The 15,000-nt window shown below is 40.9% G+C and overlaps 1 protein-coding gene across 4 annotated transcripts in view; it reads left to right on the forward strand.

Moving 5' to 3' along the window:
• Positions 1 to 15,000, forward strand: part of adam15 (ADAM metallopeptidase domain 15) — a 50,106-nt gene that overhangs the window by 8,258 nt on the left and 26,848 nt on the right. For all 4 annotated transcript variants that reach the window (XM_080768473.1, XM_080768474.1, XM_080768475.1 and 1 more), the window contains exons 3-10: positions 4,885 to 4,961; positions 5,488 to 5,566; positions 7,306 to 7,382; positions 8,838 to 9,105; positions 9,752 to 9,817; positions 11,551 to 11,622; positions 12,618 to 12,787; positions 13,601 to 13,685. In XM_080768473.1, the coding sequence (XP_080624599.1) occupies positions 4,885 to 4,961; positions 5,488 to 5,566; positions 7,306 to 7,382; positions 8,838 to 9,105; positions 9,752 to 9,817; positions 11,551 to 11,622; positions 12,618 to 12,787; positions 13,601 to 13,685 (894 nt within the window). The remainder of the gene's footprint in view (positions 1 to 4,884; positions 4,962 to 5,487; positions 5,567 to 7,305; positions 7,383 to 8,837; positions 9,106 to 9,751; positions 9,818 to 11,550; positions 11,623 to 12,617; positions 12,788 to 13,600; positions 13,686 to 15,000) is intronic.

The following is a 15,000-nucleotide window of genomic DNA, read 5'->3' on the forward strand; positions in this document are numbered from 1 at the left end:
GAGGGACTGCCATTGGATTTTTTTCATTTTGTCATGTCATATGAAAGCAGAGAATCATAGCTTCAAATTGACATATTGGTTGTTCAGTTTGACCCACCGGTTTTGGAGATATGGCTTATAGAGTAATGTCTTGCAGAGAAACAGCGAGTTGAGAAAACAGGCTTGAAAGGTTCACTTCTGTGGTCTCTAACATTAGACCTATAGCTACATGTTTAAGCATTTATTACATATTTACATGTCTTCTGTGGTCTCTAACATTACACCTATAGCTACATGTTTAAGCATTTATTTAATATTTACATGTCTTCTGTGGTCTCTAACATTACACCTATAGGCTAGCTACATGTTTAAGCATTTATTTCATATTTACATGTCTTCTGTGGTCTCTAACATTACACCTATAGGCTAGCTACATGTTTAAGCATTTATTTCATATTTACATGTCTTCTGTGGTCTCTAACATTACACCTATAGCTACATGTTTAAGCAATTATTTAATATTTACATGTCTTCTGTGGTCTCTAACATTACACCTATAGCTACATGTTTAAGCATTTATTTCATATTTACATGTCTTCTGTGGACTCTAACATTACACCTAGCTACATGTTTAAGCATTTATTTCATATTTACATGTCTTCTGTGGTCTCTAACATTACACCTATAGGCTAGCTACATGTTTAAGCATTTATTTCATATTTACATGTCTTCTGTGGTCTCTAACATTACACCTATAGGCTAGCTACATGTTTAAGCATTTATTTCATATTTACATGTCTTCTGTGGTCTCTAACATTACACCTATAGCTACATGTTTAAGCAATTATTTAATATTTACATGTCTTCTGTGGTCTCTAACATTACACCTATAGCTACATGTTAGCAATTATTTAATGTCGATTTCAGCTCTGACACTTATTTCAGACATGCTCTAGTATGTGAAGAAAAAAATAATAAATACAAGTTTTTCTCCACTGGTGAAAAGCTGGAGTTTGCACGATGGCAGTCTCTCAGTCAAAAATAGTCAACGAACATTTTTTTTCAGGGGGGGGGGTGTCAGCCATGTAGGGCCAATGGGCAGCGGTGGCCGAACGGTTTGCGGAGCGGTCTTGATATCGGAAGGTCGCTATAGTTCGTATCCCCGGACCGGCACGTTAAAATGACCACCGCTGAAGTGCCCTTGAGCAAGGCATTGAACCCCTACCATGAAATGTTCTATGAGCAGGGCCTGGCTGTAAACAAGTTCTTGAGCTTAGTCCAGTTACCCTGGGTAAACTTTGCTTTGCTTTTGAACAACGGTCTAGGCCGAGCGGAGTGTTAGTGTGCCAGTATATTTAGCCAGTATATTTAGCCAGTATAAGTATTTTAGGCCATAATAACGAAACGCCCGCTGACCTAACGTGTGTAGGGAAGGGGAGTGGCGGACATGGCATCCTGTGTTTGCTCATCTGACTGCTTTTTTGGACGAAGGCGTTTTCTAAACTTTTTACTTTTTAAACGGTGATCAGGAAGGGTGGTGGTGGGTTGGACCGGGTCCATGAGCGTATAATACCTACACTGACCATGACCCCGACTGCCTTGTATAGTTCATCCGCCTTTTTATCGATGGGACATAGTGGAGATAGACGGGAAACCATTTAAAACAGGGCTGTTTAGGGGTCACTAAACTGCCTCCCCCTGGCCAGCCGGGGCGCCTGATGGAGGGGAAAGGAACTGGTCACTAAACTGCCTCCCCCTGGCCAGCCGGGGGCGCCTGACGGAGGGGAAAGGAACTGGTCACTAAACTGCCTCCCCCTGGCCAGCCGGGGGCGCCTGACGGAGGGGAAAGGAACTGGTCACTAAACTGCCTCCCCCTGGCCAGCCGGGGCGCCTGATGGAGGGGAAAGGAACTGGTCACTAAACTGCCTCCCCCTGGCCAGCCGGGGCGCCTGATGGAGGGGAAAGGAACTGGTCACTAAACTGCCTCCCCCTGGCCAGCCGGGGCGCCTGATGGAGGGGAAAGGAACTGGTCACTAAACTGCCTCCCCCTGGCCAGCCGGGGCGCCTGATGGAGGGGAAAGGAACTGGTCACTAAACTGCCTCCCCCTGGCCAGCCGGGACGCCTGATGGAGGGGAAAGGAACTGGTTGGAATAACGTGTTCCTTCCACGCGCTACGTCCAACCAGGGAAACTCCCCCCTGTCAGGTGTAAAAGGAGCAACTTGGACACTCAGGCATGAAGGAAGCATGAGTTCAAGTCCGTTGCTCTCCCCCTGTCCCCCATATATGGGGACTAGGTTGGTGGAGGGTGTGTAGAGCCCAGGATCACATTAGATAATTGACACAGGGGTGAAAAATGGGTTACAAAATCATGGGATAAAAAATTATAACCCTTTAACCCTTTCCAAGCATTCCAATGAGATATCTCGTGGAGGACAGGAAGTGACTTCCATTGTCCATTCTGTCACCATGACTCAGCACTGAACCAATGGCAATACAGCATTCCACTAAACCAATGACATGACAATATCTCTGCTGTCAGGAGGAAACCACCTAACTCCAACTCCAAAATGTTCATTTTTCAGAACAAAATATACATTAGAAAACCTTATATTTTGAAAACAAAGCAAATACTGCCTCATCAAAGTTGGTGTTGTTATTTTCTATATTGTCAATGACTTGCATGAGAAGGAGAGAGGTGGTGGTGGAGTTAGCTGCTTTAGCAGACATTTTGAGGGTCCATGAATGGAGTTAAGAGGTTTTTTCCAAAGCACTTTTTTCGAAACAACACAGACAAATCAAAAAAATTGAGTTAGGAGGTTTTCCTCCCCACAGCAACGATATGCAAACTGTCTCCTCTATTGTGTCTCATTGATAAAAACATAATTATGCTGTTCATCATCATATCGTGTAATATTATGTATGATTGATTGATTGACGTTATTAACTCTGTCCTGTACAACAGAACGGACACCCAGACAGACTGCAATGTGTTGTATTTAATATTTAATGTTTACAGTATTAAATATATGTAATTATAATGCATTCATTATAATGTCTCTCCCAACAGAACGGACTGGAATGTGTTCTATTTAATGACATGTTTATAATATTAAATATATTTATAATGTCTCTCCAACAGAGCGGTCACCCAGACAGACTGGAATGTGTTCTATTTAATGACATGTTTATAATATTAAATATATTTATAATGTCTCTCCAACAGAGCGGTCACCCAGACAGACTGGAATGTGTTCTATTTAATGACATGTTTATAATATTAAATATATTAATAATGTCTCTCCAACAGAGCGGTCACCCAGACAGACTGGAATGTGTTCTATTTAATGACATGTTTATAATATTAAATATATTTATAATGTCTCTCCAACAGAGCGGTCACCCAGACAGACTGGAATGTGTTCTATTTAATGACATGTTTATAATATTAAATATATTTATAATGTCTCTCCAACAGAGCGGTCACCCAGACAGACTGGAATGTGTTCTATTTAATGACATGTTTATAATATTAAATATATTTATAATGTCTCTCCAACAGAGCGGTCACCCAGACAGACTGGAATGTGTTCTATTTAATGACATGTTTATAATATTAAATATATTTATAATGTCTCTCCAACAGAGCGGTCACCCAGACAGACTGGAATGTGTTCTATTTAATGACATGTTTATAATATTAAACATATTTATAATGTCTCTCCAACAGAGCGGTCACCCAGACAGACTGGAATGTGTTCTATTTAATGACATGTTTATAATATTAAATATATTTATAATGTCTCTCCAACAGAGCGGTCACCCAGACAGACTGGAATGTGTTCTATTTAATGACATGTTTATAATATTAAATATATTTATAATGTCTCTCCAACAGAGCGGTCACCCAGACAGACTGGAATGTGTTCTATTTAATGACATGTTTATAATATTAAATATATTTATAATGTCTCTCCAACAGAGCGGTCACCCAGACAGACTGGAATGTGTTCTATTTAATGACATGTTTATAATATTAAATATATTTATAATGTCTCTCCAACAGAGCGGTCACCCAGACAGACTGGAATGTGTTCTATTTAATGACATGTTTATAATATTAAATATATTTATAATGTCTCTCCAACAGAGCGGTCACCCAGACAGACTGGAATGTGTTCTATTTAATGACATGTTTATAATATTAAACATATTTATAATGTCTCTCCAACAGAGCGGTCACCCAGACAGACTGGAATGTGTTCTATTTAATGACATGTTTATAATATTAAATATATTTATAATGTCTCTCCAACAGAGCGGTCACCCAGACAGACTGGAATGTGTTCTATTTAATGACATGTTTATAATATTAAATATATTTATAATGTCTCTCCAACAGAGCGGTCACCCAGACAGACTGGAATGTGTTCTATTTAATGACATGTTTATAATATTAAATATATTTATAATGTCTCTCCAACAGAGCGGTCACCCAGACAGACTGGAATGTGTTCTATTTAATGACATGTTTATAATATTAAATATATTTATAATGTCTCTCCAACAGAGCGGTCACCCAGACAGACTGGAATGTGTTCTATTTAATGACATGTTTATAATATTAAATATATTTATAATGTCTCTCCAACAGAGCGGTCACCCAGACAGACTGGAATGTGTTCTATTTAATGACATGTTTATAATATTAAATATATTTATAATGTCTCTCCAACAGAGCGGTCACCCAGACAGACTGGAATGTGTTCTATTTAATGACATGTTTATAATATTAAATATATTTATAATGTCTCTCCAACAGAGCGGTCACCCAGACAGACTGGAATGTGTTGTATTTAATGACATGTTTATAATATTAAATATATTTATAATGTCTCTCCAACAGAGCGGTCACCCAGACAGACTGGAATGTGTCGTACAGTTTGGAGGAACCTTCTACTCTCTGGACCTGGAGAAAAACCAGTAAGCATAATAATAATAATAATAAAACTTTATTTGTGTAGCACCTTTCATGAAATTAAATGCAGCTCAAAGTGCTTTACAGAAAAATGGAGAAAAAAAAGAAAAGAAAAGCAAGGCATAAACATTAAAAATCAAGCAGTAATGCAATACAGTGAGTACATGAATAACAAAAAATGCATCATTCCATACCACGTGTGTATAGATTGAAAGTTAAATCTGCATCATTCCATACCAGGTGTGTATACTGCAGATTGCACTGAGCATGTCTCACATCCAGTGAACATCAAAGCATGTCTGCCCCCTTCTGGTGTAACAATGTATGGCAGCTCACCACACCAGTTATTATTGCCACGTCCATAAGAGCACACACACACACACACACACACACACATCAGACTCACGTTTTTTCAGAAAACTGTTAGGATTTAAAATACATTTTGTGGAATCAGCCTCAGGACTTAAAGGGTTAACACATGGTGTGTGTGTGTGTGTGTGTGTGTGTGTGTGTGTGTGTGCGTGTGCGCAGTGGTCTTCTCCCCAAGCCCCCCAACGTCTTCTACTACCTCCCCAACGGCACAGGGGTCTCCCTGGAGACGGACCCCTTGGTGAGCCCACACACACACACACACACACACACACACACCCGTATCCCATGGGTACTATACTAACGACAGATAGGTCGCATGGACTTGTTTCCATTGTGGCCCCATGTATTCAATTCATCATCATATAGTATTGATGGAAGTCTTTATTGGGTATAATTGGCCCTTGAGATGAATCATCTCCGTTTCCAAGGGGCTTCCAGAGAAGTGTGGAAGCATACGGGTGCAGAAACCATGGGAGAAGAAGGGTGTTGGTGAACCCATTTTGGTGTCAGCATCATGTTATGCTTTAGCTATGGAAAAAAAGCAGATCTACAAGCTCATAGCGCGCCACCGAGTGGCGCGCTACGAGCTTGTAGGTCTGAACGACTGACATAGAAACATAGCTTTTTCAAAAAAGAAAACTGTCAGGATGTAGAAGACATTTTTTAGAATCTGATCTCGGGTCAGAATGGGTTAAGCATTGTGTTATTTCATTTCATATTATTTATTTTTTCATTTCAGTTATGGTTTTACATGATTATATTCATTTTACTTATTTTTTACATATTCCATATCAGAAAAGAAAAGGAACAGGAAGAAGGTAAATCTTATTTATACCTGCCCCTATCATTAAAACAAACATCTAATTGATGCTGCAACTAACCATACATTTAATATATCACCATGATTACATCAAATACAAAAGAAAGAAAACAACAAAGACAAAATAACATAAAGCTCAACAAGAGAACAAACAAAAACAACGCTGAGGGAACAAGATAACACTTATATCTAACCTTCTAGTTCATATTTTATCATTTTTTCCCTTTTTAAACACTTTCTTAAACTGAAACACTGTTGTAGGCCTACAACTCTTCAACTCCTGGTTTTGTGAATTCCATAACTTTATACCAGTAACAGAAGTGCACATTCGTTTCAGTGTAGTCCGAGCGAACGGATGTTTAAATACTTATACTTGAGCTATTGACAAATGGCTCACTGGAAAATCACTGGAAGACGGTTTCTAAACGGCCCACAGCCCTCCTGTGAGACACAGACTGAGTAGAAAAAAATCGTGCCATTAGTGAGGACCTATTATATGAAGATAGGTTGAAAAGTGGTGAAGTGGTCCTTTTAAAGGGGTTCCTGCCCAGAATGGGTTAAGTAACGCACTTCTCCCATGGTTGCTGCACCCGTGTACACTTCCACACTCTCCTCCTCCATCCGTTGATGACGCACACGTCATGTACAGTATGTACAGTACAGTATGTTAATGCTATTGCCATGTTGATGAATTGAATACAATGGAAACTGAGTCCCTGCCTGGGACTCTCTTGTGTTATCCTTTCAGCCTCTGAAATGGCTGACTGTACTTGTGTACTGTAACCACGTGCCGTTTACGTGTCTGACTGAATACAGTATTCGATCAATCAAACACATGTACTGTATGACTGTAGATCGCGTGAATAGAAGTGCAGAGAGCAAAAATGCCGATAATCGCAAGCAGTCTAATGAGGAGTGTTGGTCTAAAGACTATTGGTGTTGGCATGGGGCCAAACTAACACGCGTAAAGGTTGGTTATTGTTGTTGTTGTTGTTATTATTAATATTATGATGTCATTCCAGACTCTGTGCTTCTACCATGGATCAGTATAATAATATTATTATTATTATTATTACAGTATATTAATATTATGATGTCATTCCAGACTCTGTGCTTCTACCATGGATCAGTATATTAATATGATGATGTCATTCCAGACTCTGTGCTTCTACCATGGATCAGTCAGAGGATTCCCACAGTCCAGGGTCGCCCTCAGCACCTGCTCCGGACTCAGGTACACGCACGCACGCACGCACGCACGCACGCACACAGGCACGCATGCACGCACGCACACAGGCACACACACAGGCACGCACACAGGCACGCACAGTCATAGCCTGAATGAACAGCAGAAAAAAGTGTGTTTCCTCTCATTAACGCAAGCTCAGCTAATCTCCGTCACCTTTGACCTGAACCTGAACAGAAGCTATAAGCTCTGCTGTGTTGCAACGTGTGTGTGTGTGTGTGTGTGTGTGTGTGCGTGTGCGTGTGCGCGTGTTTGTTTGGACATAGAGCAGGATTTATCAGATGTTTGTTGGATCATGTGAGTGGCTCCTGCAGGCTTAGAGTATATATGAATAGAGACGGCACCGGATTTCTCCTCCCATCCACTTGCATTAAGTTGCTCTAAAGCGCATGAGGTGATTTCACTCCTCCTTCCTGGTAGGAACAGAGTGCATTCTGGGATGGATTGCCCCAATAACATGAACGCGCTGCCGTTGACTATCATTGTGCCGTTTGTGCGTGTTTGGTGTTAGCATCATGTTATGCTTGCGCTACGAGCTTGTAGGTCTGCTATTTCTGACAAAAAACGAAGAGCGACTGACTATAGAAGACATTTCTGACCTGAGAATCTGATCTCGGGTCAGAATGGAAAACTGTCAGGGATGTAGAAGACATTTTTAGAATCTGATCTCAGGTCAGAATGGGTTAACAGCAGGCGCCAGCGTGCCCAGCGGTGGTGGTGGCCGAAGGGTTTGCGGAGCGGTCTTGGTATCGGAACGTCGCTATAGTTCGTATCCCCGGACCGGCACGTTAAAATTACCACCGCTGAAGTGCCCTTTGAGCAAGGCATTGAACCCCTACCATGAAATGTTCTATGAGCAGGGCCTGGCTGTAAACAAGTTCTTGAGCTTAGTCCAGTTACCCTGGGTAAACATAGAGCACCGAAGTCTGACGTCACTTTCAGTAGAGGGCGTCAGTCCCCAGGTTCATGTATTTGTTTAGTTGCATTGTAATCCCCATTGAGGCAATTTTACATCGCCTCATATAACAACTGTGTTTGAAAAATAAACATGTCGCTTCAACTCATATGGATATGAAGAATCAACTGACTGAGAGAAAACGCTAATGTTACTGCTGCTGAATTAGTTAGATTTTCGCTAGAAACAAACTGTATCATATATGAGTGACTGACTGTTGCAAACGATACAGAGACACCTCCCTGACAATAACGCCGAGACAGCTTGTTTATTTTTGGACCACAACGCTTATAGTAGACGATATTAAGATCACCCCATGTTATTCTCCATAGAGAAATTACTTCCGCGAACCAGGGGAATCGTCGGGATGAGCGAGTTACGTCAGGACTTCGGTGCTCTATTGTACCTTTCCTTTCCTTACACACACAACAAACGAACAACCAAAGGAGAAACTCCTGTTTTGATCTTTTACGATGTTATATTTTCAGGGGCATCGTGGCGCTCAACTCCACCCTGACCTTTGAACTGCAGCCTGGTGAGGGGGAGGGGGAGACGGGGGGAGGAGAGGGGAGCGGAGGAGGAGGAGGAGGAGGGGGAGGAGGAGGAGGAGGGGGAGGAGGGGAGGAGCCAGAAGACGTCATGGTCCGTCCGCTGTACCCGACCTCACCACCAGAGGGCTCCCCCGGCCCGGTGGCAAGCTGTGGAGTGTCACACACCCCTGTACCTCCTCTCCATGCAACGGCACACACACACAGGGTGAGAACGCGCGCACACACACACACACACACACACACACAGGGTGAGAACACATGCACTCACACACACACACACACACACACACACACACACACACACACACACAGGGTGAGAACGCATGCACGCACGCACACACACACACACACACACACACAGGGTGAGAACACACCCACGCACAAACAAACTGTATCTCCTATTCCTTGTCCCAGATGGCATTTTTGGTCAAAACAAGGTTTCTTTGACGACACAGAGCTCCAGTGCCTCGGCATATAGATCCATCTAGTAAACAACAGTTGAACGGGACCCGTTTCATTTACTATAGTTTATGTTCACTTCCAGGAAGTCTATTTTCAAAAATAAAAGCTCAACTGGGGGAAAAATGCTGGCGTGAATAATTAGATCCTGATTTTGTCAATGAATGCTAGCGGGCTAAGGGCTGTATTTTGCGTGTCTTAAGTACCGGGTCTTATTACCTAAACTTGAGTAAACTAAAGACCTGGAGGCGTGATCAATGCTCTTTGGCCACTCAGAATAGCCAAATGGCATTGATCACGCCTCCAGGTCTTTAGTTTACTCAAGTCAGGGAATAAGACCTAAATACAGCCCTAAGTGTTAATGATGTTAATTAATCTTGTGTTAATTGCAGAGGAAGAGAGACATCCTGTCAGAAACCAAGTACATCGAGCTGGTGTTAGTGGCAGATCACCAGGAGGTAGGTGACGCGTTTTCATTACACTGTTGTTTTTGGCAGTTTTTATATTAGTTTTTATTTTAGTTTTTGTCATAGTCTCTTCAATAGTTTTCATTTAGTTTCAGTCACATTTTAGTCACCTGGAATGTTTTAGTTTTAGTCGACTAAAATGTATTTTGGCGGGCCTTGATGCCGTCGTATAATGACTGATTTTACACTTGCTGAAAATAGCTGATCTACAAGCTCACACCTTTTCTTTTTATAGGAGTTTCTTGTGGCCCTTTACCATTAACATCCTATGGCAGGCAAAAATTTAAAAAATGTCAAACTTCCTTATGCTTTAAGTAGCATGTGACGTGTCAAACTAGGGTTTTTTTTATGATTCTGAATCCATTCCAAGCATTAGTTTAGCACAAAACACACTCCCTGGGCTAAATAATGGCCTTAGACGTCATGGTGGGTCCTTGGGGTCCAAGACAAAGTTCTCCCTTGGGAGACAAAACAAAGAAACCTTGAACCTTGACAAATGTGATGAGGTCATCAGCACATTTTGGCCACATTTGAGCAAGTGGCTATATGGCTGTTTTTAGCCCAAGGAGGGTTGTTTGTGCAAAACTAATGCTTGGAATGTATTCAGAATCATGAAAACCCCCTTAGATTGACATGTCAACATGCTACTTAAAGCATAAGGGAAGTTTGACAATTTTGCCTGCCATAGGATATGTTAATGAAAATAAAGATTGCCCAATAGTGACAGCCGGTCAGCAGGTGGATTCATGAATATTATGTACAGTATTTAGACAATATTTTAGGCCAACAAAAAATACTATATACCAAATTTCCCACTTTAAACAAAAGAAGCCTGTCGGCTGCCGGACTATACTTACCAAAAGTTAAAGAAATAAATTACAGAAATGTACGATTTTTACAATAATTGAAAATTCATGATCAAAGGTTTTAGTTTTGCAACAAATCATAGTCTTTGTCTCCTTTCGTTTCGTCAACATACTCAAAACTAAAATAATAATAATTTAAATGAAATGAACAAGTCAACTCAATTCATATTATGTTTGATATTTCAGTATTTAAACTACCAGAGGAACAATAAAACCATCACATATTATGTTTGATATTTCAGTATTTAAACTACCAGAGGAACAATAAAACCATCACATAATATGTTTGATATTTCAGTATTTAAACTACCAGAGGAACAATAAAACCATCATATATTATGTTTGATATTTCAGTATTTAAACTACCAGAGGAACAATAAAACCATCACATATTATGTTTGATATTTCAGTATTTAAACTACCAGAGGAACAATAAAACCATCACATAATATGTTTGATATTTCAGTATTTAAACTACCAGAGGAACAATAAAACCATCATATATTATGTTTGATATTTCAGTATTTAAACTACCAGAGGAACAATAAAACCATCACATATTATGTTTGATATTTCAGTATTTAAACTACCAGAGGAACAATAAAACCATCACATATTATGTTTGATATTTCAGTATTTAAACTACCAGAGGAACAATAAAACCATCACATATTATGTTTGATATTTCAGTATTTAAACTACCAGAGGAACAATAAAACCATCACATATTATGTTTGATATTTCAGTATTTAAACTACCAGAGGAACAATAAAACCATCACATATTATGTTTGATATTTCAGTATTTAAACTACCAGAGGAACAATAAAACCATCACATATTATGTTTGATATTTCAGTATCTAAACTACCAGAGGAACAATAAAACCATCATATATCGGATGTTGGACGTGGCCAACCAGGTGGACTGGGTGAGACTCTACTGTACTATAAGATGGAATGGATGGATGAATTAAACTACAAAAGTATGAATGAATGAAGCTACAAATACACTGAATGAATAAAACTACAAATACACTGAATGAATGAATGAAACTACAAATACACTGAATGAATTAATGAATGAAACTACAAATACACTGAATGAACGAATTAAACTACAAATACACTGAATGAATAAATGACACTACAAATACACTGAATGAATTAATGAATGAAACTACAAATACACTGAATGAATGAATGAAACTACAAATATGTATGAATGAAACTACAGATACACTGAATGATTGAAACTACAAATACCCGAAGGCGGGGGTTGGCGAAAGGGCCTTTCTGTGTGGAGTTTGCATGTTCTCCCCGTGTCCCCTATAGGGTAGGTACCCTCACAAAAACATGCAGTAATCCTGGTCTCTAAACTGCCTCCCCCTGGCCATCCGGGGCGCCTGATGGAGGGGAAAGGAACCGGTTGGAATAACGTGTTCCTTCCACGCGCTACGTCCAACCAGGGAAACTCCCCCCTGTCAGGTGTAAAGGAGCAACTTGGACACTCAGGCATGAAGGAAGCATGAGTTAAGTCCGTTGCTCTCCCCAGGTTGGCGGAGGGTGTGTAGAGCCCAGGATCACATTAGATGATTGACACAGGGGTGAAAAATGGGTTACAAAATCGTGGGATAAAAAATATATATATATAAAAATAAACTACAAATACACTGAATGAATGAATGAAACTACAAATACACTGAATGAATGAAACTACAAAAGTATGAATGATTTAAACTACAAATACACTGAATTAATTAATTAAACTACAAATACACTGAATGAATGAATGAAACTACAAATACAATGAATGAATGACAAACATTCCCCATTTCGTTTATAACCGATTCTATCGTTAACTGTGTGTGTGTGTGTGTGTGTGTGTGTGTGTCTGCCTGTGCGTGTGTGTGCGTGCGCGCGCCAGTTCTACCGTGCGCTGAACGTGCGCGTGGCCCTGACGGGCGTGGAGATCTGGAGCGACAGAGACAAGATCGACGTGGACAGAAGTCCTGCCGAGACTCTGAGCCGCTTCCTGGACTGGAGGACCAATGAGCTGCTGCCTCGTCTACGCCACGATAACGCACAGCTGGTTATGTACGTTCTGCCTCGTTTAGCTACGATAACGCACAGCTGGTTATGTACGCACTGCCTCGTTTAGAACGATAACGCACAGCTGGTTATGTACGCACTGCCTCGTTTAGAACGATAACGCACAGCTGGTTATGTACGTTCTGCCTCGTTTAGCTACGATAACGCACAGCTGGTTATGTACGCACTGCCTCGTTTAGAACGATAACGCACAGCTGGTTATGTACGCACTGCCTCGTTTAGAACGATAACGCACAGCTGGTTATGTACGTTCTGCCTCGTTTAGCTACGATAACGCACAGCTGGTTATGTACGTTCTGCCTCGTTTAGCTACGATAACGCACAGCTGGTTATGTACGCTCTGCCTCGTTTAGAACGATAACGCGATAGCGCACAACTCGTTATGTATGTGATAAAACTACTGCCTCGTTTAGGTGATAACGCACAGCTTGTTATGGCCGTATTAAAACTACTGCCTCATTTAGCTACGATAAAACAGCTTGTTATGTACGCAATAAAAACGATACTGCCTTGTTTACGGCACGATAACGCACGGCTCGCGAGACCACAGTGGACATGGGAACCAATGATTTGTCGTTGTGTTGTTTCCAGGGGGGGGGGTCTTTTTGGTGGGACCACAGTGGTCATGGGAACCAATGATGTGTCGTTGTGTTGTTTCCAGGGGGGGGGTCTTTTGGGTGGGACCACAGTGGTCATGGGAACCAATGATGTGTCGTTGTGTTGTTTCCAGGGGGGGGTCTTTTGGGTGGGACCACAGTGGACATGGGAACCAATGATGTGTCGTTGTGTTGTTTCCAGGGGGGAGTCTTTTGGCGGTACCACGGTGGGCATGGCGTCCCAGTCGTCCATGTGCTCCAGGGACCGTTCGGGAGGAGTCAACGTGGTGAGAGAGCACCGCGTTCATCCTTTTTACGTGTGACGAATAAAACCATACGAACATGCATCAAACTGCACTCATTTCTATCTCTGTAAATGGTATATGGTATATGCCTGGTGCATTTATATATAGCGCCTAAAGCTTTACATAGATTGTGCATTGCATTCACCCATTCACACACACATTCACACAGCTTATTGTGCATTACATTCACCCATTCACACACACACATTCACACAGCTTATTGTGCATTGCATTCACCCATTCACACACACACATTCATACATCTTATTGTGCATTGCATTCACACATTCACACACACACATTCACACATCTTATTGTGCATTACATTCACCCATTCACACACACATTCATACATCTTATTGTGCATTACATCCACCCATTCACACACACATTCATACATCTTATTGTGCATTACATTCACCCATTCACACACTCATTCATACACCTTATTGTGCATTACATCCACCCATTCACACACACATTCATACATCTTATTGTGCATTGCATTCACCCATTCACACACACATTCACACAGCTTATTGTGCATTACATTCACCCATTCACACACACACATTCACACATCTTATTGTGCATTACATTCACCCATTCACACACACATTCACACAGCTTATTGTGCATTACATTCACCCATTCACACACACACATTCACACAGCTTATTGTGCATTACATTCACCCATTCACACACACACATTCACACAGCTTATTGTGCATTACATTCACCCATTCACACACACACATTCACACAGCTTATTGTGCATTGCATTCACCCATTCACACACACATTCACACACCTTATTGTGCATTGCATTCACCCATTCACACACACATTCATACACCTTATTGTGCATTACATCCACCCATTCACACACACATTCATACATCTTATTGTGCATTGCATTCACCCATTCACACACACATTCACACAGCTTATTGTGCATTACATTCACCCATTCACACACACACATTCACACATCTTATTGTGCATTACATTCACCCATTCACACACACATTCACACAGCTTATTGTGCATTACATTCACCCATTCACACACACACATTCACACAGCTTATTGTGCATTACATTCACCCATTCACACACACACATTCACACAGCTTATTGTGCATTACATTCACCCATTCACACACACACATTCATACACCTTATTGTGCATTACATTCACCCATTCACACACACACATTCATACACCTTATTGTGCATTGCATTCACCCATTCACACACACATTCATACACCTTATTGTGCATTACATCCACCCA

This window comes from Protomyctophum bolini (assembly GCF_963924005.1).
Source record: "Protomyctophum bolini genome assembly, chromosome: 7".
NCBI lineage: Eukaryota > Metazoa > Chordata > Actinopteri > Myctophiformes > Myctophidae > Protomyctophum > Protomyctophum bolini.